A 25,656-nucleotide genomic window follows, 5' to 3' on the forward strand; every position below is an offset into this window, starting at 1 on the left:
AAACTTGTGAAATCCACATTGATACCATTGGGCTGCAGGGTTCCCAAGCGGAATATGAGTTGCTGTTCCTGCAACCTTCGGGTGGCATCGTTGTGGCACTGCAGGAGGCCCAGGATGGACATGTCGTCTGAGGAATGGGAGGGGGAGTTGAAATGGTTCGCGACTGGGAGGTGCAGTTGTTTATTGCGAACCGAGCGTAGGTGTTCTGCAAAGCAGTCAAATTACTGGTTGGATTGGGGCTGCTGTTTCTGAAATACACGTTTTCAATTCTTCCAAACCTCATCTTTCTGAAACCTGCTCACCAAACCCTCCCATCCCCTACGCAAAAGTGTTGGGCTTTAAAAGGTTCTAATTATTATTTCTCTCAAAAATATGTAAACAGTTCGAGTTCATCAGCACCACAGGCAGGGATGAAGAGCAGCATGTGGCACAGCAGTGTTGATCTCTCAGATAGCAGCGTATGTAGAGCTCCGCTCTGACTCCTAATAGAGCCTGTTGTTCCTCAATAAAGAACCCATTTACCTGGTGTGTCTGGCAGGCTTGTGCTAGAGGCCAGCAATACCACAGTGCATGTTTAAAATTCTACCAGCTTCCTACCAACCCTCTGAAAATATCAGCATTCCCAGGGGCCCTCTGCTAATGTCTGCAGGATCTTCTCAAATTCTCATTCCTGGGGTTCCTTACAAATACAAACAGACCCTCAATTCACTCAAATGCCTTGAATGGAGATTTCCTGCTTTTTTCACCCCAGCCAACTAATCTCGTGTTTTAATTATGAAACATCAGATTCCTTCCAGTGCCTCTCAGTTTAATCATGTATCAACTACAAATCTATTTTACTTAAGGGGGCAAACAATATGGATATCACACAGCACAATGTATTTGATATTGCTATTAATATAAACAAACTCCCTGGAAGAGAACATTCAGAAAAAAATATTACAATGGTTTTCACCTGAGTATTTTGCTCACTGTATTGTGGTGGGGAAGCAGAAGGTTAATCAAACATTACTTTTCCAAGTAAAACAAAATGACTGACTGAGTTGTTGGATGGAGATAGGGGTTAACACACTGGCCTTTGATCCTCTGGGACTCCAGTTAAAACCTAAGAATCTATCAAGAATGGATGATGCATGCAATGATCGCATGTTAGATGAGGTCAGAAAGATTCAAGTGTACTTCCTCGTGGCTATGATTAAAAATAATGGAGAAATCTTTTTTCAAGGGGTGAAAAATACCAAATATTCAGAGAGGGAATTATTTTTGCAAGTGGTTTGTATTGATTGAAACAGATCTGACAAAAAAAACCAATGCAATGCATTTTTGCTTTTCAGAAAAATGGGCATATTTTAAAATTGGGTTCATGGGCAACTGAGAATTTGACCAGAGATAGTAGGAACTGCCGATGCTGGAGAATGTGAGATAACACGGTGTAGAGCTGGATGAACACAGCAGGCCAAGCAGCATCAGAGGAGCAGGAAAGCTTGGCCTGCTGTGTTCATCCAGCTCTCCACCATGTTATCTGAGAATTTGACCAAATTGGAGGGGAATGAACGAGGTCTTGTGTCAAAGTCAGTAGCATTCTGTCTCTGAGCAGAGGCTGTGGGCTCGAGTCCTACTCCACAACTTGATGGCCATGGAAGGTGGTAGTTCGAAAAGCAACCTGGAAATCCTTCTGAATACGCCTGACAGCCAGCAGTAGGAGTGGGTGAGTTTTCTAGTCAGCCATGCTGCAGAAGGGAACAGCAAACCATTGCAGTACTCTGTCAGGTATAGTCACAGATCATAGTACATGGGTCACCAAAACCCCCTTCAAGCAAGGTAGCTGAAGAGAGGGGGGACTGGAATTATATTGACACAGTACCAGCTTGTCTGAGGTTGTGTGAAGCCAACATTCTGGCCTCTGTTTTAGCTTCTTTTACTCATCACTCTGCCCCAAAGTCCACCATGTCAATAGCAGCCCTGTCCAGCAAGGAGGGTGTGTTGGGGATATTAGGCAGCACTAATGGGATTAAACTCACATTCTTCCATTTCTTCCTGGTGACATTTTATACAGATTTGCCCATGTGTAGTGATTGTAACGAAGTCAGCCAGGTGGACCTCATAGAATGAGTTCCCTGATTGGGGCGGTTAATCTAGTCCAATCAGGGAGACCTGGCTGATATAAAAGGGTGAACGTTGGGGCTACCAAGCCTTAGGAATGCCTGACGCAGGGAGAGGCGGTGCTACCGTCAAAGACTACGCATGATTGGTAATGGCATGCTGGCTTCTGAATAGAGTTATTTCACCACACATTCCAATACCAGCAGGTACTGCCCTCGTGTAAACGGAAAGGGTTAGATCCACTCATACTGTGTGGGCTATGAAGTGGTCCATGCTGGGCCAGTATTACAATAGAAGCATAAACATGGTTATGAAGCACTAACTGGCTGACAAAAAACCTGGCTGAATATTAACCAAAAAAAGAGAAACTATGTGCAAGAGCTCCTCAGATTCCTCCATCACATCTCTCCTACCCATGCCAATTCCTGCCACCAGATTTCCCCAAGGAGTCAAGCAGCAGAATCCAGCTGGGTTTGGGAGAGGTAGGAATATTTCAACAAAAGGCCCAGCCAGCAAGATCTGTCAGAGAGGTGTATCTCTGCTGTTCCAGCCTTCCCACACAATACAGAGATCGAGGGATCCCTTCCTTGCCAAATTCAAGCCATTTGCAACAAGGTAGCGCTAAACAGGGAAGGAAAAATCAGGGAAGAACGTGCAACCCATTTTTGTGCAGTCGACAGAAAAATCAGTCACATTTTACCTAGCCAAGTTTCAGAATTTCTTATTTATACACAAGAGAAATGTGGAATTCTAGCCCATGTAGAAAAAGGGTAAATGCACAATTCCACACTCTCAGCATGGCCTGCAAGTCTAGATTGGGCCAGCTAGAACCTACCTTTCCTGGGCTGAGCTCCCTGCCAGGAGTACTAGATGGCAGAGTTGTCCCCAGGATATCACCACCTAAAAATTAAAAGCACCTTGGTTTCTCGCTGCCAGACAGATGCTTACTTTTTTAAATGTCAAGGCTGGTACAGGCAACAGCGCATCTCTTTTCTAAATGAAAGACAGTGCAAACATAAGTATACGTTCACGTCCCAGTTTTCAAAACAACTTTTACAACTTATGGCAACCGAATAAGGCAACGTCCGCTTTTAACAGAGCAGGACTTAAGTTGGTGCTGCAGAGGATTCTCATATGCCACTGCCTTTAAGATGCCCCTTTAGAATTGAACACCCAATTACCCTTGGTCAGCTAATAGTACATGTCCCCAACTGTCAGGCTAACTCTGCAGTTGAGCACTCATAAAAATCTTAAGGATTCACCTTCCTTTGTACCAATGTCAGTTTTATAAATCCAGACTTCTTTTTTCCGAAATTTAACCTTAAAGGAAATTCTTGGACACTGCCCGATGGGAGTTCAACTAATAGTGTATGCGATCATTTTTCCAGCAGTAAAGCTGAAGTTCTGCACAGGCAAACACCAATCATTCCCAGCTTACAGCCACCATGTCTTACTTCACAGTAATAACAGCTTAATATTAGTTCAATCTTGGACCATCAGCTCGCCATTCCCCCCATCAGGGTGAGTCTGCAGAGATTAAGAGTTTATCTCGAATTCGATTCGATTGCAACAAACCCACAAGAAAAAGTTGGGTAGCAATTAAGCACCAAAAAAAAAGCAGAAATTACAAATCCGCACTTTACTCATACGCCACAAATGGCTAAAATAAAATTAAGAACTGTGGATGCTGAAGATTGGAAACAAAAACTGATTGCTTAGAAACTCAGCAGGTCGGGCAGCAACTGTGGAGAGAGGCAGTAAACATTTCAAGTCCAGTCACCCTTTTTCAGAACACAAGAAGGGTCACTGTTTCAGAGACAGTAGGAACTGCAGATGCTGGAGAATCCGAGACAACAAGGTGCAGAGCTGGATGAACACAGCAGGCCAAGCAGCATCATAGGAGCAGATGATACTGCTTGGCCTGCTGTGTTCATCCAGCACTACACCTTGTTGTCAAGGGTCACTGTTTACTCTGTTTCTCTCTCCACAAATACACCTGCTGATTTTCTCCAGAACTTCCTGTTTCTGTGTCACAGCAAATTACTGTTGGATACAATTTTAACACAGTCAATCACAGGAACGCTGCACAGAAACAGCATGAGTCGTGCCTTCTATCATGAAATGGTTACGGCACAGAAAGAGGTCATTCGGTCTATCACATGTCTCCCAGCTCTCTGTAAGAGTCAGACAGCGCCACCTACTCCTCGGTCTTTTCCCCACTGCCCTGAAAACTTTCCCCATTTCAGAAAGCGAGTTACCTGCACATCTGTCAATTTGGTCTACTGTATCCACTGCTCCTCTACATCGGTGAGACCAAGCGTAGACTCAGAGACCATTTTGTAGAGCATCTGCGCTTTGTTCATAACAAACGACAACACTTTCCAGTCGCGAACCATTTCAACTCCCCCTCCCACTCCCTGGGCGACATGTCCATCCTGGGTCTCCTCCAGTGTCACAATGACGCCACCCACAAACTGGAGGAGTAACACCTCATATTCCACCTTGGAGCCTACAACCTGATGGCCTCAACATGGAATTCAGCAGTTTTAAGATCTCCCCACCCCCGGCCTCATCCCATGTCCAAGCCTTCCTCTCATCCCAGCCCCCTTGACCCGACACAACCTGTCCATCTTCTCTCCCTCCCATCCCCACCACTCCCTACCCGCACTCACCTATCACCATCCCACCTCCTTCCCCAGCCCCACCCCTCCACTCTATTTCCCAGCTCCCTTCCCCCTCCCCATTTCTGAAGAAGGGTCCTGACTCAAAACACCAACTTTCCTGCTCCTCTGATGCTGCCTGGCCTGCTGTGTTCCTCCAGCTCCACACTGTGTTGTCTCCAGTCAAAACAGGTTGTCCCTGTCTACTCTGTCCGTACTCCTTAGGATTTTGAACTTCTTGATCTAAATGCATCCTCATGCTTTGCTCCCCAAAGCAGAACAGTGCCAGCTTCTCCAATCTATACACACGACTGAAGTTCCTGGAATCATTCTCGTTATTCTTTTACGCATCTCCTGAGCAAACTCTCTGTCTTCTTCTCTAGCAACAGAGACTGCCAGGCGAGAGTGGAGCTCCTGAGTCTCACACCGTGATGCCTAACACAGTTGACCACCAAAGCACAAACCGTCACTTTGAGTTAGAAGGCAGCTATTGTTCCACACTCTAATGCCTTCACATCCTTTGTAACCTGGAACTAGACACATTACTCAAGCCGAGACTTCCTCAGTCTTTTATAAAATATTAACCATCATTTCCACAAATCTTGAAATCGGGCATCAGAACTGAGGAAGGGTCACTGGACCCGAAACATTAGCTCTGATTTCTCTTTCACAGATGCTGCCAGACTTGCTGAGCTTTTCCAGCAACTTCTGTTTTTGTTTCTGATTTACCAGCATCCGCAGTTCTTTTGGTTTTTATACAGCATTAAGTAACCTTAGTCAGGCCTTTCCCCAAGATCAATGTCACCAAGAGGAGCTACCGGCTAATCAGAGGCTGGCAGCTCCTCATGCCACCAGCACCAGTGGTGGCACTGGACCCATCAAATGCCCAGGATCACCAGTGGGACACCGCTCCCCACCCCCCGCCCCCAAGAACATCCCTCAGACCAAATGAAGGCAGGATTGGGATCATGGGGTTGGAGCTGGAGGCAAATACCGACAACCAGCACCCTCCCGATTTCCTGACGGTGGATCTGGAATTTCTGATGAGGATCGCCCTCCATCTTGCCCAGCACACTGCTGGCAAATGAGATATCAGCTCGGAAGGGTCTTCCAGAAAGCCGTGCGGCCCCCGTTGAATCTTTGTCCCACCAATGAATGGCAGCGAGCTCAGGGATAGTTGTGGCAAATGACTCATTAATAAGCCTAACTGCCTTCCAGAATCCCACATCAGCCCATCCCACTCTCCCACTGAATGCGGGGGATAAAACACTGCTGGGGGGCCAGGGAAGGGCCTCCTCTGCAATTATTTGGGCCTGGTCACCGTTGTGACTCGCTGCATTACATCCGGCCTACTGTGTTGTCAACAAGTTTTATTTGTGCTGCACCTTCATTGCATTAAAAAAATCCCAAGGTGGATTCCTTCCATGGAAAGGAAATGGATACTAAGCATATCTTAATAAAAGTGAGGAAAGAGAGGTGAGAAAAGCAGAGGCGTTTAGGAATCCCATAGCTTAGGCAGCTCAGGCCATCATTGGTGAAGGCAATGGCCACCATTGGCGAATCAGGAACACTCATGAGACCTGACCTGGAAGACTGCCGAGGCAGAACCTGCCAATTCGAGTATCACTTCAGTCATGGCTTCCCATATTCTCAACTGATACAATGGCATGGTCCAGTGTATGCAAAAAGTTCTCAAAGCAATTTTATTGTAGAAGATAGTACCCATTTAAAAAGTGATTATACCCAAAAGAATTACTCAAACTCTTAGTGGGACGTTGCTAGCTAAAATTCGCCAAGAACTTGATTGTAAATTAGGATTTTCTTTTATTGCTTAGAAAAACTGACTGATTATTGAGAGCATTAAATTACACAGCTAGTTGCACAGTCTGATATTCAAATGTACCATCTTCACAGACGACGTATGCGGTTGGTTGGTATACGGTAGTTTCAGAAATCTTACATATTTAGCTTCGGGCTGTGGAAAATAAGGAAAATGAGCTGTCAGCCTCAACTCTCAGACTGCACTTAGTCTCTACCGTATCAAATAATTATTACTACTCCACATGAGGAAATAAAAGTCGAATTTTCCTCTTAAATGATTAATCAACTCGAACAGAAGAACATATTTTACACACAAGCTTTCTGTGCAACCCAAGTTCAATACGGAAGCAAAACTAGGGCTTACAGATATTTTTGGCCAGGGACCAGGTTGTGTCAGCTTTACACAAAGGTGCAGTGTCATATTGACAATGCAAGACCTGGGAGTTTGGCAGGGAGACATCCTCTCACTGGGACAAGAGCACACCAAAGTTGAAACTATCGTCATGCTTTTCATATGGATGGAGAGCTATGATACTTCCAACTTGGTTCGTTAGGAAAATACAAAGTTAATAAAATGCTAGCCTTTCTGAACTGACAAATGAAGAACGCTCCTTCTGGGCATCTCCCAGCCATCTGACCTTAATAACAATTTCACTGTTTAATTAGAACTTTCAAATTCTCTTGGACACTCTGTAACTATTTACTACTTCTCCCGATTCATCTTTCTATTCCATGCACAGTCTGATGGCACTCAACCTTTCATTATGTACCATCATCTCTTTAAACCTTTGTGGCTTTATCCGCTGCACAGTCAATCTTCAGATTCTTGCACAGAAGATAATCCGTATAACCAAAGGTATCGGATTGTCTAAGACTGTTGACCAGCAGCTGCTTCTTTGCTGCCCTAAGGGGCAAGCATAAGATAGCAGCGACAGAAAGATGGTTTATCTCAAAAGGGATGCACTTCTAAAGAAGCGTTATATCAACATCAACTGATTGCCACTAATAAGGAATCTGAACTGGACTATCCATATAACACTGTGGTTACAAGACCAGGTCAGAGGCTCAGAAGCTTGCAACCAGTGAACCACCTACTGACTCCCCAATGCCTGTACCCCATCTACAGATACAAGTGAGGAGTTATGATGGACGAGTGCAGCTCCAACACTCAAGAAGCTTGACACCACAAAGCAGCCCTGTTGATTGGCACCACATTCACAAACATTCACTGTCTCCAACACTAACATTTAGTAGCAGCAGTGTGTACCATTTACAAGATCACTTCTGCAATTCACTCAAGGCTCCTTAGACAGCATCTTCCAAACTCTTGATCATTTCCATCTAGAAGGACAGATAGATGGGAGCACCAGGGCTAAGCCTTGCTCAGTAATAAGGGTGGGGTTGCACCTTTCTCTAGTAACACCTCCAATAAGGGCTGGCTCTTGGTAATGGTTCATCAACCTGCGGTTTGCCCCCAGCAGCACAGCTTAATGTAGGGGTGTCGCGACTAAGCTATCATTCAGTAGCCTTTACTGCTTTGTAGGTCCTTTCCTTGTTGGAGTGGGAGGAGCGGGCTGGTCCAGGTAGACAGTTTGGGGTGCAAGAGGCAACTTTCACAGCTCTGACCATAATTAAAATTTACTAGGTAGTGGGAAAGATCAGGGAAGAGGGATTACCATTGACCCCCTTGTTGGTCAGTATATAATAAATTGCATCCCTACCTCCTTCAGGCACACACAAATGCAAATGTACATGCGTGCGTACATGCATACACGCATTTTGGCAATTGCAAGTTTCCATGGTATGATCGGATTCAAGTTTTATTCGTACAAGGAGGGAAAGGGAAGGCTTGATTTCTTAGTGGATTAACACTCCACAAGATGTCCAAATTATCAGCATTCAAGTAAGATTGACCAAGTTATTTGCATTAAATATAACCTTGTACACAAATAACATCAAATCCCATCAGTTTAACCTCAGGTTCGGAAGGTACACAAATATAGAAAGTGTTTTATCACAAATTAAAGAGGCGGGTGTCAATCTGTTCCACATGTTCATTTTAAAACTTTACTCTCAGGATGCGGGACAGCATTTGTTGCCGTTCCCATGATGCCCCGGTAATCGGTCTGCTTTTCAATTGGATGGCCAATATGGACTTGCTAGGCCAACAGGAGGCAGTCAAGAATCAACCACTCTGTTGTCACAGGCAAGGCAGCAAGTTTTGTTCCCCGAGGAATAGTGGATTTTCCCCAGCAATCTGACAGCTTTTACTGAGACCAACTTTTCAAGCTAACTGAACACAAGTTCTAAAGGGAGCATGGTAGGATATGAACTCACCTTCTCTGGTCAACAAGTCCAGGCCTGTGGACTACTAGACCAGTTACACAGATGTTACTCTACTGTACCTGCATATCGTAAAATTAGAATGCTGATCTAGTTTAACCACGTGACTGTTGAAGTGCTAGATTTTATCTATTCAGCAGCAGTTAGCCAGAGAGTAAAGATGATGTACCGGTTGAACAGACGGACCAAAATCTGGCAGATGAATGACTATTTCTGGAATAGATGGTGCAGCTGGCACAGATGGAGGTATATAGAAATATCCATGTTGTCGCCTAGTCACTAGCTGTTTAAAAAAAGGCAACATCAGGTATGAGTCCAATTCACACTTGTTGCTAATTTTAAGGCTAATCTTTTCTTTTAAAACATATATACACACACATTCAAGCCAACATGATTGTACTCAACTCAAAGTCAATAAGACGCAAGTGATAGGACCTCACTTAGTGTTTTGCAATGCATACAGTAGCAATCAATTGAACAGATACTGGAGATGCTGGAGTCAAGAGATAACACAGTGTGGAGCTGGAGGAACACAGCAGGCCAGGCAGCATCAGAGGAGCAGGAAAGTTGACTTTTCGGGTCAGGACCCTCCAGCTCCACACGGTGTTATCTCTTGCAATCAACTGAAGCTTCCTCATTGTCTCACAACAAATCATTAGACAACGGGACAGGTTCGGTGAAATAACTTGAGAACAGTGAGAATGAGGGGCAGTACATCAATTTCCACACATTCAACACACCATCCAGTGGCAGTTTGTAATGGTCCCTAACAGTTTACAATTACAAAAAAACTTGTTGCAATGATATAATGTAGTTACCCTGCTGGTCTCACACTCCAACATCTACTGAAGGAGCTCTTGTGCCACCATGGTAGCATCCCTACCTCTGGGCCAGCAGGCCTGCATTCAAGTCCCACTTGCTCCAAGTGTAATAACGACTTTCAACAGGTTGATTAGAAAAATTTCCATTGCCCACTGATTCACTGAAATAATTACCGAGGAATGTTTACTGTAAATGGCAGGACCCTTAGGAGAACTGATATACAGAGGGATTCAAGTCCATAGCTCCCTGCAGCTGGCGACACAAGTGGATAAGATGGGAAAGATGGCGTACAGCATGCTTGCCTTATTCAGTCAGGGCACTGAGTTTTGGCAAGTCAGTTTGCAACAGTATAAGACTATCACATTTGGTGTACTGTGTGCAATTCTGGTGGCCATACTATAGGAAGGATGTAGAGGTTTTGGGGAGGGTGCAAAAGAGACCTTGGAGATTCAAAGGGGAACTGTCAGTTTATGCCACTTGTTTTGAAAGTGCACTATCAGCTTGTGGCAGAGATAAATTGGGTTTGCCCAGCTGCCAACTGTATTTCTCATACAATGAAGAGTCAGCTAACTGGCGCCAATTTCCCCTCTCATAGAATCCCTACAGTGCGGAAACAGGCCATTCTGCCCATCGAGTCCACACCGTCCCTCCGAAGAGTACCCCATCCAGATCCCCTTATTCCTGCATTACCCCACAGCTAATCCACATGACCTGCACATCTTTGGACTGTGGAAGGAAACTGGAGGAAGCCCACGCAGACACGGGGAGAGTGTCTGTGTGGAGTCTGCACAATCACCCGAGGGTGGAATCTGGCGCTATGAGGCAGCAGTGCTAACCACTGAGCCACTGTGCTGCCCCTTGTGTGTTCCCCCATGTGTCGGTTACCAAGGAAATTTAATGTATTCTATTTACACGGTAGCACCTGCACCAATTTGACTCCTGAGTTATGAAATCGGTGGATTTTGCTTGCCCTTGGGCCTATACAGGCCCTTAAACGGGGAATCAACAGCTGTTCAAATCCCTAACCACCACCACCCTCGCCCCCCCCTTGCTGCTATATTCCCCACAGTAGACAGAGGTCATTGATTAAAACATTTCTTCATGGAATTGCAAGCATCACTGGCCAGACCTGCTTTCGTTACCCATCCCCAAATGCCCAGAGGGCCAGAGGGCAGTCAAGCGTCAACCACATTGCTTTGGGCCTGAAGTCACAAGTAGGCCAAACGAGGCAAGGACATTGGACTCCCTTCCTTAAGAGGTCATCAGTGAACCAGATGGGGTTTTTACAACAACTGGCAGCGGCTTCGTGATCGCCATCCGTACCAGATTTTTGTTATTAGTGATTTCAAATTTCATAAGACCAGAAGAACTAGAGCAGGAGGAGGCAATTCAACCCCTCGAACCTGCTCTGCCATTATCGATACAATCATTGCTGTTCTTATCTCGGCCTCAACTCCACTTTTTTGCCTGTTCCCCATAACCGTTACAAATTAAAAATCTATCTCCTCCTTAAATTTACTCAATATTCTGGCATCCGGCACACTGCAGGGTAGTGAATTCTACAGATTCACAATGCTTTCAGAGAAGTAATTTCTCCTTATTTCCGTTTAAAATCTACTACCTCTTATCCTAAAACATTACCCCACGAGGAAATATCCTTTCTATATCTACTTTGTCAATCCCCCTTTAGCATCTTGTATACCTCAGTTGGATCTCCTGTCATTCTTCTAAACTCCCCGCAGCAAAGGCCTAAACAGCTCAATCTCTCATCACAAGGCAAACTCTGGAATCAATCCAGTGAATCTCCTCTAAACTGCCTCCAATGCAGTTACATCCTTCAAAATTGTATCTAATACTCATGTACTTGCAGCAACACTGCAGCTTGTTTGTGACCCCCCAGGAGAAAGCCATGGTGTTGATGCTTAAGAAAGACTTGATGTCCATCACAGCTTCACACAGCCCATTGTAAACTATGGGACTACTGAAGATGCCTTGGTGCTGGCTGCACAGATCAAATGGAGCTCTCTCCAACGCAATCCAGAGAAGGCTGTGCATGTTATTGAGGTGTGCAACAACTTACACAACACGGCCATGCAAATGGAAAGACAACTGAACGCTGAGAAGGAAGGGGCAGCACAAGGGTCAATGGATGTCAAGGATGGGAGAGGAGATAGCTGTGAAAGAGGGGTAAAGGGCATCGATACTGCAGATGCTGGAGTGGTGGAGGTCAATACAAGGGGAAAATGGAGAAAACCTTATAGAAATTAGGAGCAGGGTAGGCTATTCAGCCCTTGGAGCCTGCTGCAGCATTCAATATGATCACGGCTTGTCTTCCATCTCAACGCATATTCCCACTTTCTTCCCATACCCCTTGATGCCTGTAAAATCTAAACATTTATCTCTTGCTTGAAAATATTCAGTGATTTGCCTCCACAGTCTTCGTGGTAGAGAATTCCCCAGATTTACTATCTTTGAGTGTCGAGGTTTATCCTCCTCAGTTCTAAATGTTCTACTCCATATCCTGACACTGTGTCCCCAGGCTTTAAACTCCCCAAACATTCTGCATTTAGTCTGCTCAGCTGTGTTAGAATTCCATACGTTTCAATCAGATTCTTTCTCATCCTTCTGAACTCTAGAGAAGACAGTCAAAGCAATCTCTCATAATATTCCAGTATACCATCCCCAGTATCAGCCTAGTGAACCTCTGTGCACCCCCACTATGGCAAGTATATCCTTGGTACGGAGCCCGATACTCCACATTTCACTGTACTCCTACACTTCTGTGTTGTTGTACAACAAAGGATATTCTATTCTATTCTATTATATTAAAAAAAAGTCCCAAATTCCCATTGAGGATATTCTCCATCAGGTTTTGTGGCACTACCATTGTTGTAAATGCTATAGATTTCGAACAGATCTAACGAGTTTGGGTCTTGACACCCTGGATAAGTGCAATAAGACCATTCCTACGTCTGAACTCAAAGCTTCTTACAATGAAGGTCAATATATCATTTCCGTGTTGAACTGCATGCAATCCTGGTTCGATTCCAGCGCTTGGTTATGCACTGAGGGCCAGCTGAGTATAGGTCTTCCTAACATTAAAATGTTATTCATGTCTCAGCCAGGTCCTTCCTGCTAATCTGATGCTCACACCCAAACATCACACTCCATTATGCATCACGTCTCACTGTTCTTTTCCTAGCTAACATCAGAACACCTGCAAGGGCCGAAGTACCTAACACCGAAAGCCCAACAAATTCAGCAACCACGTAACTGCTTTCAAATGCAAAGAATCCCAACATGTGCCCTTGTTAAATTTTTTTTTAAAATGAGTGCTGCATTCCTAGCAACGAGCAGATCACTTTGAGATAGCCTGCTGCTCTCCGTTCCCTATTTCTCATTTTATAAAACTCCTAGCTTACACAGATCCTCCCAATCCAAGCATTGAATTATACCAGAGGAAGACCAGGTCTTTGGGAATTTGGTCATCGGGGCGTGGATCCTCACACTGGATAGGGAATGGGGCACAGGACTCCTGGGGCAGAGTCCTTGTGTATATTTGAGGCCCAGATAGATGGATTAGTGAGCAGTCGGGGAATCAAGGGTCATGGGAAAGGGGCAGGAAAATGGACATGAGGAATGTCAGATCATGATCCAACTGAATGGCGGAGCAGGCTCAAGGGGCTGAATGGCCTACTCCTTTTCCTATTTCTTATGGTCTTACAGGCCACGTGAATGCAGGGGTAGAAATGCTTTGGTTGAGCTGGGTTGGGCATCGTCTCAAACAGGCAGAAATGGAGGGAAAGGGAAGGTAACAGTGTAGGAGTTTGTAGTTGCTTCTGCTGCTACAGGGCTCAGTTCATGGGCATGGAGATTGGGAACTGCTGACAAACCTTGGAGTGCTTCGAGAGGTACCCTCTGCTTTGCCAGCTGGCAGCTCCTCTGTCTGCTCTGTGGGCCATCGAGTCTGCTCTGCCATTCAATCACGACTGATAGGTTTCTCAACCCTATTCTCCTGTCTTCTCCCAGTAACCCTTGATTCCCTTACCAATCAAGAACCTATCTGTGCCTTAAAAAGACACTTAATGACTTGGGCCTCTGCAGATTAACTACTTTCTGGCTGAAGAAATTCCTGCTCAGTTCTAAACAGCCATCTCTTCATTCTGAGGCACTTAAAAGGAAATAAACTTTCAGCACTCCTTCTGTGCTGTAAATGACACTGACTGTATAAACAGAAGAGACAGGCAGACAGTTACAGACAGATAAAAGACAAGTTGTATTATTGGAGTGTTCTGTCCGTTTGTTCAACAAAGGCATCTGGCTCCATCTGGTCATTACAGTGAGCAGGTCCTTAGACAATTATCTTCAAAAGAATGTTTCACCTTAAAATCAATTGAATTTTAGGGTCACAGAGTTTTACAGCACAGAAATAGACCCTTCGGTTCAACTCATTCATGCCGATATTCTAAATGAATCTAGTCCCATTTGCCAGCATCTGACCCATATCCCTCTAAACCCTTCCTATTCATATACCCATCCAGATGCCTTTTAAATGTTGTAATAATACCAGCCTCCACCACCTCCTCTGGCAGCTCATTCCATACATGCACCAGCCTCTGCATGAAAATGTTGCTCCTCAGGTCCCTTTTAAATCTTTCCCCTGTCACCTTAAATCTATGCCCTCTAGCTCTGGATTCCCCTACTCTGAGAAAAAGTCCTTGGCTCTTCCCCATATCCATGCCCCTCATGATTTTATAAACCTCTATAAGGTCACTCCTCAGCCTCTGATCCTCCAGGGAAAATAGCCCCAGCCTATTCAGCCTGTCCCTGTAGCTCAAACCCTCCAACCCTGGCAACATCCTTGTAAATCTTTCCTGCATCCTCTCAAGTTTAACAACATCTTTCCTTCAGCAGGGAGACAAGAATTGAACGCAGTATTCCAAAAGTAGTCACTTTATCTCTGGTAAAGTATGGGGGGAGGGGGGGAAAATAAGAAAATCCAACATGCCAATGACTTTTCCACAAGGATTTTGGTTATAAAAGAAGGGTCCCGACCTGAAATGTCAACTTTCCTGCTCCTCTGATGCTGCCTGGCCGGCTGTGTTCATCCAGCTCCACACTGTGTTATCAAATGATTGTTATCAAATGGTGAACAATTTCTATTGTTTAAGAAACATGCTCCAGTCCACCAGAGGGAGCCCTCACAGCACAGTTGTGTTACAGCCACAATGAGGCTCCTTCAAGTGTACAAGAGCCAAAGTGGGTGGGTCAGAGCCAACAAAATGCTCCAATCCAACAAAAAAAATGAGGCAAACAGGACTTCTGAAGTCTGCCTAAAGAATGCCACATATTCAATATTTTAGTCATGCGCTAATTTCTGTGTCTTTCAGGTTTCCACAGAGCCAAGACTTGTTTATCTTTACATGTTGAGATTCGTTCATCCTTAAATGTAAAGTCACATAGTCCCACTGTCTCATTAGAGAGACAACTGGTGGTGAGATAGACCTAAGGGTCACCATGCCTCATGCAAGGTTGAGAAAACAGGGCCTTCACAGTGACCTCAGCCAGTGTGGGGATTGAACCCAGCGTGGTAGCATCACTCTGCATCACAAACCAGCTATCTAGCCAACTGAGCTAACCCAACATCAATATTTGCCTTTAATATCTTAACTGTTTGGGATAGAGCCCTTTGGAACGCCACACAAGGCTGACCTATCACGCTGAATTCAGGATCCCAAAGTTGGGTGTATCTTGGGGCCCTAGTTCTGGGTTTGTGCGTGACACCTGTGGCAATTTTCACCAAGCAAGCCAATCACGTAGGTGCCGTCAAATTAAAGGGGGCTGCAGTGGTGGGGGCTGATCCCCAGCCTCCGTCAGACATGGGAGCGATCTCCATCTATTGGTAAAGGCAGGGAGAATTCCGATCGGTATCAAGTGTAACACTAATAGGCCCTTGCTGGCTAGCTGTCAGTTTGGGTGGATCTTCGACCTGGCCTGGAAATTTGGAACGTGCCCGTCAGTGACAGAAAATTCCATGTCCCCCGTCCTCCATTCCCACCTCCGTGGTAGTTTAAACAATGTAGCCCCATGTCTTCATTAAAGAGGATCATGTATACCATCTATAAAAGACACTGCAGCAAATCGCCAAGGGTGCTTTGATAGCACTTGCCAAGTCCCATGACCTCTATCACTTTGGAGGATATGGGCAACAGACGCACAGGACCACCTAGAGCTGTTAGATCCCCTGAAGTCTCACACGGTCCTGTATTGGAGCTATCTTACGGATCTTTCTTTGTCCCTTGGTATAAATCCTGGAAATCTCTCCAGAACAGCAATGTGAGTGTTAGACTCCGTAGACTCCAGTGGTGCAAAGCAGCTTTAAACACCTTCTCAACAGCAATTAGGGATGGCCAATGAACACATCCTGTGAAAAATAAATATCAATCCTTCCCCTTCATTGCTCCCTGCAATCCCGAATACCTTGCGCCATATATTTTGTATTTGCAAAGGATCCCTCCACCCTATATTCCATTGCTCAGCTATTCCCATATTCCCTCCTCTTTCTCGGTCAGATATCACTAACACGTTACTCAACAGTTTTGGGGCAGCACGGTGGTTGAATGGTTATCACTGCTGCATCACAGTACCAGGGACCTGGGTTCAATTCCAGCCTCTGTGTGGAGTTTGCACATTGACTGCGTGGGTTTCCTCCCACAGTCCAAACATGCACAGATTAGGTGGATTGGTCATGTTAAATTGCCCATAATGTTCAAGGATGTGCGGGTTACACAGATTAGCAGGACTACAGGGATGGGGGAAGAGGTGGTCTGGGTATGATGCTCTTCAGAAGGTATGGACTCAATGGGCCAAATGGCCAGCTTCCAATACTGTAGGGATTCTACACCAGTATAATTTCCTAACAATTCCAACCTCTTTTATATTTGACAATGTAATAACAGGAAGCCTGTTTCACTGACTACGCTCTCAGCTCATCTGTGGTACATATTCATTATAACTGTGACAAGTACATTTTATTTCCAGGTCAGTATAATGACAAGTTATTACCGGTCTTCATTCTTTCACAGAAACACAGAAATTCGGAGCAGCAGTAGGCCACTAGGACCTTTGAGGCTGTTACACCCTTCAATATGATCCTGTTCTCGCTTTCGATCCCTTTAGCCCTCAGAACTGTATCTAACTCCTTGAAAAAATACAATGTTTTGACCTCAATCATTTTCTGTAACAGAGAATTCCACATGAGCACCATCTCATTCCTAAATGGCCTAACTTCTATCCTTAGACAGTGACTTGGTTGTTGGGAACATCCTTCCACATTGATACAGAGACTCTGTCTAGTCCTGTTAGAATTTTATAGGTTTCCATGAGATCCACTCTCATTCTTCTAAATTTCAGTGAATACAGTCCTAACTGATTCACTCTCTCTTCATACGTCAGTCTTGATTCCATCTTAGGAATCAGTCTGGGACACCTTCATTGCATTCCCTCCAACGCCAGAAAATCCTTCCTCCAATTCACTCTTCCTTCCTTTGCCATTTAGAACACTTGTTCCAATCCGTCCTTGATCTTTAACAGTTTCAGTCAGTCACTTCATTCTCAGTCACTTTTGTCTGCACTGCTGTCCTGATCGCTCCAGTATTATCAACGTGCTGCAATTTTATTTCAAGCACTCCCACTGGCACAGCTCTGCTGGAATTTAGACTGTGAAGTATTGATTAATCATGTCCAATAGAGTTGATACAGGGGAGTTGTTTAACAACAGGGGAGGATATATACGGGAAGCCAATCAGCTGCAAATTCCCCTCCAAGTCACACACTACCTTGACTTGGAACTGCACCACCATTCTTTCACTGGGTCAAAATTCCAGAATTTCCTTCATTCTGGGTGTTTCTACATCATAAGGACTGCAGCCATTCCAGCTCGCCACTCAAGGGCCATTGAGGGTGGCCACACTAGTCATGCCTACAATCCCATGAACAAGTCAAACAGGGGCCATAAGTACCAGATAACCACCAGGTGGCTCAGTGGTTAGCACTGCTGCCTCACAGCGTCAGGGACCTGGGTTCAATTCCACCCTCAGACGACAGTCTGTGTGGAGTTTGCACATTCTCCCTGTGTCTGTGTGGGTTTTCTCTGGGTGCTCCGGTTTCCTCCCACAGTCCAAAGATGTGCAGGCAGGGGGATTGGCCATGCTAAATTGTTCAGGGATGTGTAGATTAAGTGGGTTATAGGAGGGTGGGTGTGAACTTGGTGGGCCGAAGAGTCTGCTTCCACGCTGTAGGGATTCTATGATGATAAATCTCAGAGGGAGTTCAGCAGAAACATTATTACCCAGAGAGTGGTGAGATATTGAGACAAATAGCTTGCATGTGTTTATGGGGTAGCTAAGCAAGTGCACCAGGAAGAAAGGAATAGAATGATTCTTTGATAAGAGTTAGGTGAAGTGGAATGGGAGGAGATGTGTGGAGTATAGACACCAGGGTAGATCAGCTAGGCCCAATGGCCTGTTTCTGTGTAAACTCCACATTCCAGGATTATATAAGATATCGAGAGGGGATAGACAGCTAATAAACAAAGCATTAGCAATAACAAACATTAAAAAAAAGTCACCAAGTTTTATCTCCTTCCTAGACCATCCATATTCACAAGAAAATAAGAGCGTAACAGGAGCAGGAAAAGACCATTCAACCCCTCAAATCTGTTCCACCAGTCAATAAAATCATGGGCATCTGTCAGTTTTCTCAACTCCTGCTTACCATCATGTTGATTAAAATTCTGTCCAACTCAGCCTTGAATATATTTGATGAGCAGCCTCTACTCATGAACACAAGAAAGAGGAGTAGGAGGAGAACATTTTGTGGGTGGTCCTCAAGTGAGAAAAGACAAATGGCTCGTCGTGACTGGTCCCCCACTCAACACAACCATCTTCAGCTTCAGTCCACCTTCCCTCATATTCCTCCATTCCCCGAGGCATTGTCTCGCCCAGCCTCCAGTGTCTCCAAAGGTGAGGCACTCACAAATCTCTCCCATAGAGTATTCCAAAGAATGACAGCCCTTGGAGTGAAGTAATTTCTCACCAGTCCTAAATGATTAGCCCCTTCATCTGCCCCTTATCCCAGTTCTGTGCCCCTGCACTTTAGATTCCTCAAACAACAGAAACAAATACTAATGACCCTCAAAAAAGAAATTCATCCTCATCTTCATTGTAATTGGGAGACCCTTTATTTATAGACTGCCCCGCCCCAGTTCTGGACTCCCCCATGAGAGGAAACATCATCTCAGCATCCATTCTGTAAAGTCATCTCAGAAATAGATAAAACCATGTCTCATTCCTCTAAAGGCTAATGAGCAAGAGGTCCAAGTTGTTCAACATTTCCTCATAGGATGATCCCTTCATCCCAGGAACTAGCCTACTGAACTCTCCCTGAACTGCTTCCAATGCAAGGACATCCCTCCTTAAGTAAAGAAACCAAAACTGTATGCAGTGCCCCCCAGTTCAGTCTCACCAATGCCTTACAGAGCTGTGGTAAGATTTCTCTGCGTGCTAATTACTTGGTGAACCAACATCTCAGACGCCCATTTTCTTATTAACAGCACTTAGCCAAATCATACTAGATAGGTCAAATTTAGCATCATTTGGAGGGCAAGCAACATATTGCTAATTTGAAAGAGGCGCAGGAATAATGTGCTTCATGTGTAGGTTGTGGAGAGGATTCCAGTGTACTGTTCCCCAGAAACTTTGAAACTGTGAGTGATGCCCATTCACAATCCACTGAAATCTGGAAATAAGCGAAGACTCTCAGAATCCATGGGCAAGTTGGCGCTGAGAGCCATGGCCTTCAGCCAAAGTTGGTGGGTATTCCTGTCTTAGGCTGTAAAATGGCCAGACGAAGAAAAGAACAGAGCTCAACACACCCAAAACCCAAGGTTCAAAACCGTCACATCACCATTGCTTACCAATTACTTTACGAGTAAGAGTCAAATACCAATCCATACATTTTAATAAATGCGCATCAGCCATTCACCATTGACTGGCTTTCTTGCAAATTTAAAAGGTCACATAGGACTATAAGACTGTAAGCTGTAGGTGCAGAGAAGGCCATTTGGCCCACTGGGTCCATTGTGCCACCCATGGTTGATCCCATAATCCTCAACTCCACTTTTCTACTTTTCTCCCCATAATTCTCAATTGCCTTACTGATTAAAAAATGCAGTGACCTCAGCCTTCAATATATTTAATGATGCAACCTCTACACACTCTGCGGTAAAGAACACAACAGATTGACTATCACCAGGGAGAAGAAATTCCACCTTATCTCAGTCTTCAACGGGTGATCCTTTATTCTGAAGATATATACTATGGTCCAGACTTCTACCACAAGGGAAAGCCTTGTAACGTCTATCCCGTCAAACGTCCTAAAAATCGAGTCTTTCAATAAGGTCAGCTCTCTTCTAACCCCAATGAGTACAAGCCCAACTTACTCACCCTCTCCTCATGAGAAAATACCTCCATACTCAGGATCTGCCTAATGAATCTTGTCTGGCCTGCCTCCAATGCTAATATGGCTTTCATTAGCTAATGGGCCCAAAAAAAATCCCTGATTCTAGGTGTGATCTGACTGGTGTCTTATATAGTTTTGACAAGCCTTCCCTACTCTATGTACCATTTCCTTTCAGCCACTTTTCCATTTGCCTTCCCCATTACTTGCTAAACTTGTATGCTAATTTTTTTTGCCCAAAGACCCAAAATCTTTCTGTACTGTAGCTTTCTCCATTTAAATAATAGTCAGCTCTTCTTTTCTTCCTGCCAAAGTGCATAACCTCCCAGTTCCCCACATTATATCCCACGTGTTGAAATTTTGCTCATTGGCTTAACCTGTCTCTATTCCTCTGCATACTCTGTATCATCCTCACTACTTAACTTCCCACCTATTTTTGCATCACGCCCAAACTTGGCTTTAGTATTTTCCTCATCCAAATTATTAATATATTGTAAATAATTATGGCTCCAGTACTGATCGCTGTGGCACTCCACTTGTTATAGGTTGCCATCCTGGAAATGCCCCCTTATCCCAACTCTCCACCTTCTATTAGCCAACCAATCCTCTATCCATGCTAATATACTGCTTCCAATACCATGGGGGCTTTTTTGATTAGTGGCCTAATGTGGCACCTTATCAAAAACCTTCCCAAAGTCCAAATGCACTATATGTGTTGGTTCCCTTCAGATGTAATGTATTTGGATGTGTTTAAGAATCATGTAAATCTTGAGATCAAAATTAAGCCTTTAGATCAATCCCACTTTTCAGCATCTTATTTCTAAGTTTATGTACTCCAGAAAACATGCACTGTTGACTTGAGTCCTTTTAGTTGGGCACTCTAATTAACAATTTCTGTTTACAAATTTCAAACAAATGAACATTTCCTTCTTTCACTCATCCACCCTCTCTTCGGTTCCGGAAGATATTGCACCATGATTCAGTATAACAACAACCAATGGAAATTTGCATTTACACAGCGCTTCACAGGTGCACTAATAAAATCGGGGGGAGAGAGAGAGAGAAAGAGAATAGGAGAAAGAGAGAGAGAAAGAATAGGGGAAAGAGAGAGACAGAGAGAGAGAGAGAGAAAGAATAGGAGAAAGAGAGAGAGAGAGAGAAAGAAAGAATAGGAGAAAAAGAATAGGAGAAAGAGACAGAATAGGAGAGAGAGGGAGAGAAAGAGAGAAAGAGAAAGAGAGATAAAAAGGAGAAAGAGTGATAAAAGGAGAAAGAGTGATAAAAGGAGAAAGAGAGAGAGGAGAAAGAGAGAGAATAGGAGAAAGAGAGAGAATAGGAGAAAGAGAGAGAGAGAGAGAGAATAGGAGAAAGAGAGAGAGAGAGAGAGAATAGGAGAAAGAGAGAGAGAGAATAAGAGAGAGAGAGAGGGAGAATAGGAGAAAGAGAGAAGGGGAAAGAGAGAGAAAGAAAAAAGGAGAAAGAGAGAGAGAGAAAGAGAAAGAGAGAGAGAGAAAGGAGAGAGAGAGAAATAAAAGGAGAAAGAGAGAGAGAAGGAGAGAGAGAGGAGAAAGAGAGAGAGAGAGAAGAGACAGCGAGAAGAGACAGAGAGAAAGAAGGAGAAAGAGAGAGAAAAAGAGAAAAAAGGAGAAAAAGTGAGAAAAAAGGGAGAGAGAGAGAAAAGGAGAAAAAGTGAGAAAAAAGGAGAAAGACAGAGAAAAGGAGAGAAAGGAGAGAGAGAGAGAGAGAGAGAGAGAGAGCGAAGAGCGAAGAAAAAGAGAGAGAGAGACAGAGAAAGAGACAGACAGACAGGGACAGAAATAGAGAAGCTTGGGGAAGGAATTCCAGAGCCTATAACCCAGACAATTGAAGATGTCACTAATATTGAAACTATTAAAGTACTCAAGGTGGAGCAATGGAGGATGCAGGTATCACAGAGTTTGTATTGCTAAAGGGAGTTACGGGGATAGGGAGGATTGAGACCATGATGCCAGCATTCTGAAGTAGCCCACTAGGCGGCCGGTGTTTGTAGCTCAGCCACAACAAACTGTGGTAGCACATTGATAATAATCATGTTAGCTTCGGTTGATTCACCCCATCTCCAATTACGGCACAGGAATCAATCAAGGCAATCACCAAGTTCTGACTACTTAGCACCAGCACCGCTCCCAGAGTTGTCTCTCGTCCCGAATGGCTGGATAAACTTCATTTCCAAAGAATGCAGCCCTTAAAATTATGAACTAACGCAAACAGAAGCCACTTAAGCTTTCCATCATTATGGCAACGAAGAGAATGTGCAGATTTGATAAGGTCAGGTCTGACTTTCGTAGCATCTACACAAAGAAGGAAAACCAAAAAAAAAACCTCAAAGAGCATCAGCTTTTCTCCCCGAAATTCCTTCCCCTTTGCCCTGCCACCACCCCACACCTGCACCGACATCCCTCCCAGTCAATATTCCTGAAGGATGAAAGTTTATTCCGAGGGTGGGGGAAAACGGTCCGCAACCATGCAAGACATTGGGAGGCAGAATGCTTACCTCTGTGCTTTGCGGATGCCCCTGGGTCTCGAGAATTTCAGCAGGCTTGATGGGTTTCTCATGTGCAACAGTTTCTTCCTGACGTCTCATCTTAACCTGGAGATCTCCTGCTTCGGGCTGTTTGAAAAACATTTAGAAATCAGTTAACTGTTCAGCTTTCAAAGAGGGGAAAAAAGGGAGGTAGAGCTATCGGCCACACCCTACCCCCTTGCTCTGTCTCCTGGAGAGACTGCAGGGCAGCAGCAGACCTCCACCGACACAAAAAAAAACCAGCTCAAATTGAAGCATGAGCAAAGGTCAAACCCGCATAGTGTGTTCCAGCACTGCACACATGGTAGGCCATGGAATCACTGAAGGAACTGTTTGGTCAGAGACATGAAACAATACCTGAGCAGCAACATTTTCATGCAGAGGTTGGTGCATGTATGGAATGAGCTGCCAAAGGAAGTGGTGGAGGCTGGTACAATTACAATATTTAAAAGGCATCTGGATGGGTATTTGAATAGGAAAGGTTTAGAGGGGTATGGGTCAAATGCAGGAAAATGGGACTGGATCAGTTCATTTCAGAAGAAGGGTCCCGACCCGAAAGTCAGCTTTCCTGCTCCTCTGATGCTGCTAGGCCTGCTGTGTTCATCCAGCTCTACACCTTGTTATCTCAGATTCCAGCATCGGCAGGTCCTACTATCTCGAAAAGATAGATGGGTATTTTTTAAAAAACAATAACTGATTCCTGTTTCTTTTCAAAAAAAAAAAAAAAAAAAAAAATCAGGTTTTACTCATTGAATTTAAATCCCACCAGCTTCCAGATTGGGATATGAAACCACATCCCAGGAGAACAAGCCAAGGGTTGTGAACTATCACTCCATTGATATTACCGCTATGCCATTGCCTTCGTAAAGCCATAAGGTGCACAGGTAAGCCATTCAGCCTACTGAGTTTTCTATAACACTTAAAGTCAGAGGTCTACAGCATGGACCATTGCTGCTATACTCCCATAACCCTCGATTCCCTTACTGATTATAAATCTATCTCCGTACTTAATGATCCAGCCAACACTGTCTGTAGTATTCTCTCTGTGTAAAGATTTCCACAGATTCACTACCCTCTGAAGAGGAAATCCTTCCCATCTTTGTCTAAATGGGTGATCTCTTATTCTGAGATTGTGCGCTCTTGGTCCTAGACTCTTCCCCCACCACTCGCCCTCCCACAAAGGGAAACAAATATCCTGTCTAGGCCCCAAAGAATCTCGTACTTTTCTGTAAGGTCTCCTCTCATTCTTCTTCATTCCAACAAACACAGGGTCAATCTCCTCAAGTGGCTCTGCGAGTTAACCCATCAATTCCGCACAGGTAGATCCCACGCCCCAGGGGTGGCCTATAACCGCGGCATTGACATTGAAATGCCATTTCCCGACAGGCGGGTGACGTTTCAGGCTCCCCCTGACCAACCGGGGAACGTTACCTCAGCAGCGGCTCGTGACATCTGGAGGGTCGAGACAGAGGGGCCTGGTGCTGAGGACCACTATGGCAGAAAACCCACAATCCACCAGGTCCTCCGGGTCAGGGTGCCCTCTCTGCCTGCCGGGCGCTCTTTGGCACAGGAGGAGTGCTGCTGGTCCTCCGGGTGATCACCTGACACCCTGCCCCATTGTATCCATCCCTGGGCATCAGGTTGCATTCAGACAAGACACTCTCACACTCGAGTCCCACTTGCAAAGCCATCACAATAAAGAAAAATCATTAAAAAGGAAGCCATCCCCTCAATCCCCTAACCAAAGGAGGTGTAACTGATATTTCTAAAGGATGTTCAGATAAAAATGTCTCTTTTAAAATGACATCCACAATACACATTGTTTTAAATTGGTAGTCGATTACATATTTCGATACAAATTTAATCTTACAGTTCTCACTGCAGAAATAAATGCCAGCACCTTTGCTTTTTATGGCATTTTAAAATTGCAGCATCACTTTTGTTGAATTGTTTATCTGTGTGTTACCATCAGTAGGAAGGACAGTTTAAAGTCCTGTCTTTTAAAGATGAAATTCCCATTTATTCTGAAGTAGAGAATAGTCAGCAGAAGGTAGTGTGGAAAAAGACAGAAATTCCTGGCTTGGTTCTATACAGAGTGTGTGTTTTCTCTTTTGATTTTTCATCTCTCCAAGTGCAGTCCCATGCAAATGCAGAAGGTATGCAATGTCTCTCATAGTGGTCGGAGGTGCATGTTGATGGACTTTGTGGTCGGTTGAGGCAGCTTCTGTCCAATCTACAAGCAAAGGCAGTCTTGATACACCTAGTGGGCATTACGTGCCCACCACTTCGTATCCTCACCTTCTGACTGGCTGGTATAAATTACATATGTGGACAAAAATAAGAGCTGAAGGGATATAGAAACCAGATGGGTAAATACAATTAGGGTGACACGCTCACGTGAAGGATACATGCCAATGTGGAAAGGACAGGGCTGAATGATCCAATTCCATGTTGTGGATTCTGCATTCTTCCCCATGAGTACAATATACAAACAAAAACATCTAAAGTTGGCTCATAATATTTGAAAAAATAATTAAAGGAAGTTCTGGCAGTTCAGATTAGCTGCATACTCTTCATTGGTGTTAGAAAGTTGAGTATATCCTACATCCTAGTAAAGACACTGAGCACGTTATCTAAGTTAACACAGTACCAAGGAAGTGCAGAACTGTCCAACAGGCTGTCATTTTGAATCAGTGTTATGATGGAATAGGTTAGGTTTTAAAGCACAATGTACTTTTATATATTTGGAGAGAAAAGCAATGGAGTTTAGAAAATTGTGCTTGTGAATCCATTTTAAACCACCATGGAAGACCCAGCTAACACAGT

The 25,656-nt window shown here is 44.4% G+C and overlaps 1 protein-coding gene across 5 annotated transcripts in view; it reads right to left on the minus strand.

The window, feature by feature from the left end:
* LOC109933764 (glycogenin-1-like) overlaps positions 1-25,656 on the minus strand; it is a 109,826-nt gene that overhangs the window by 18,462 nt on the left and 65,708 nt on the right. For all 5 annotated transcript variants that reach the window (XM_048598439.1, XM_048598441.1, XM_048598440.1 and 2 more), the window contains exon 7: positions 22,801-22,917. In XM_048598439.1, coding sequence (XP_048454396.1) covers positions 22,801-22,917 — 117 coding nt within the window. The remainder of the gene's footprint in view (positions 1-22,800; positions 22,918-25,656) is intronic.

Source organism: Rhincodon typus, chromosome 6 (genome assembly GCF_021869965.1).
Source record: "Rhincodon typus isolate 14 chromosome 6, sRhiTyp1.1, whole genome shotgun sequence".
NCBI lineage: Eukaryota > Metazoa > Chordata > Chondrichthyes > Orectolobiformes > Rhincodontidae > Rhincodon > Rhincodon typus.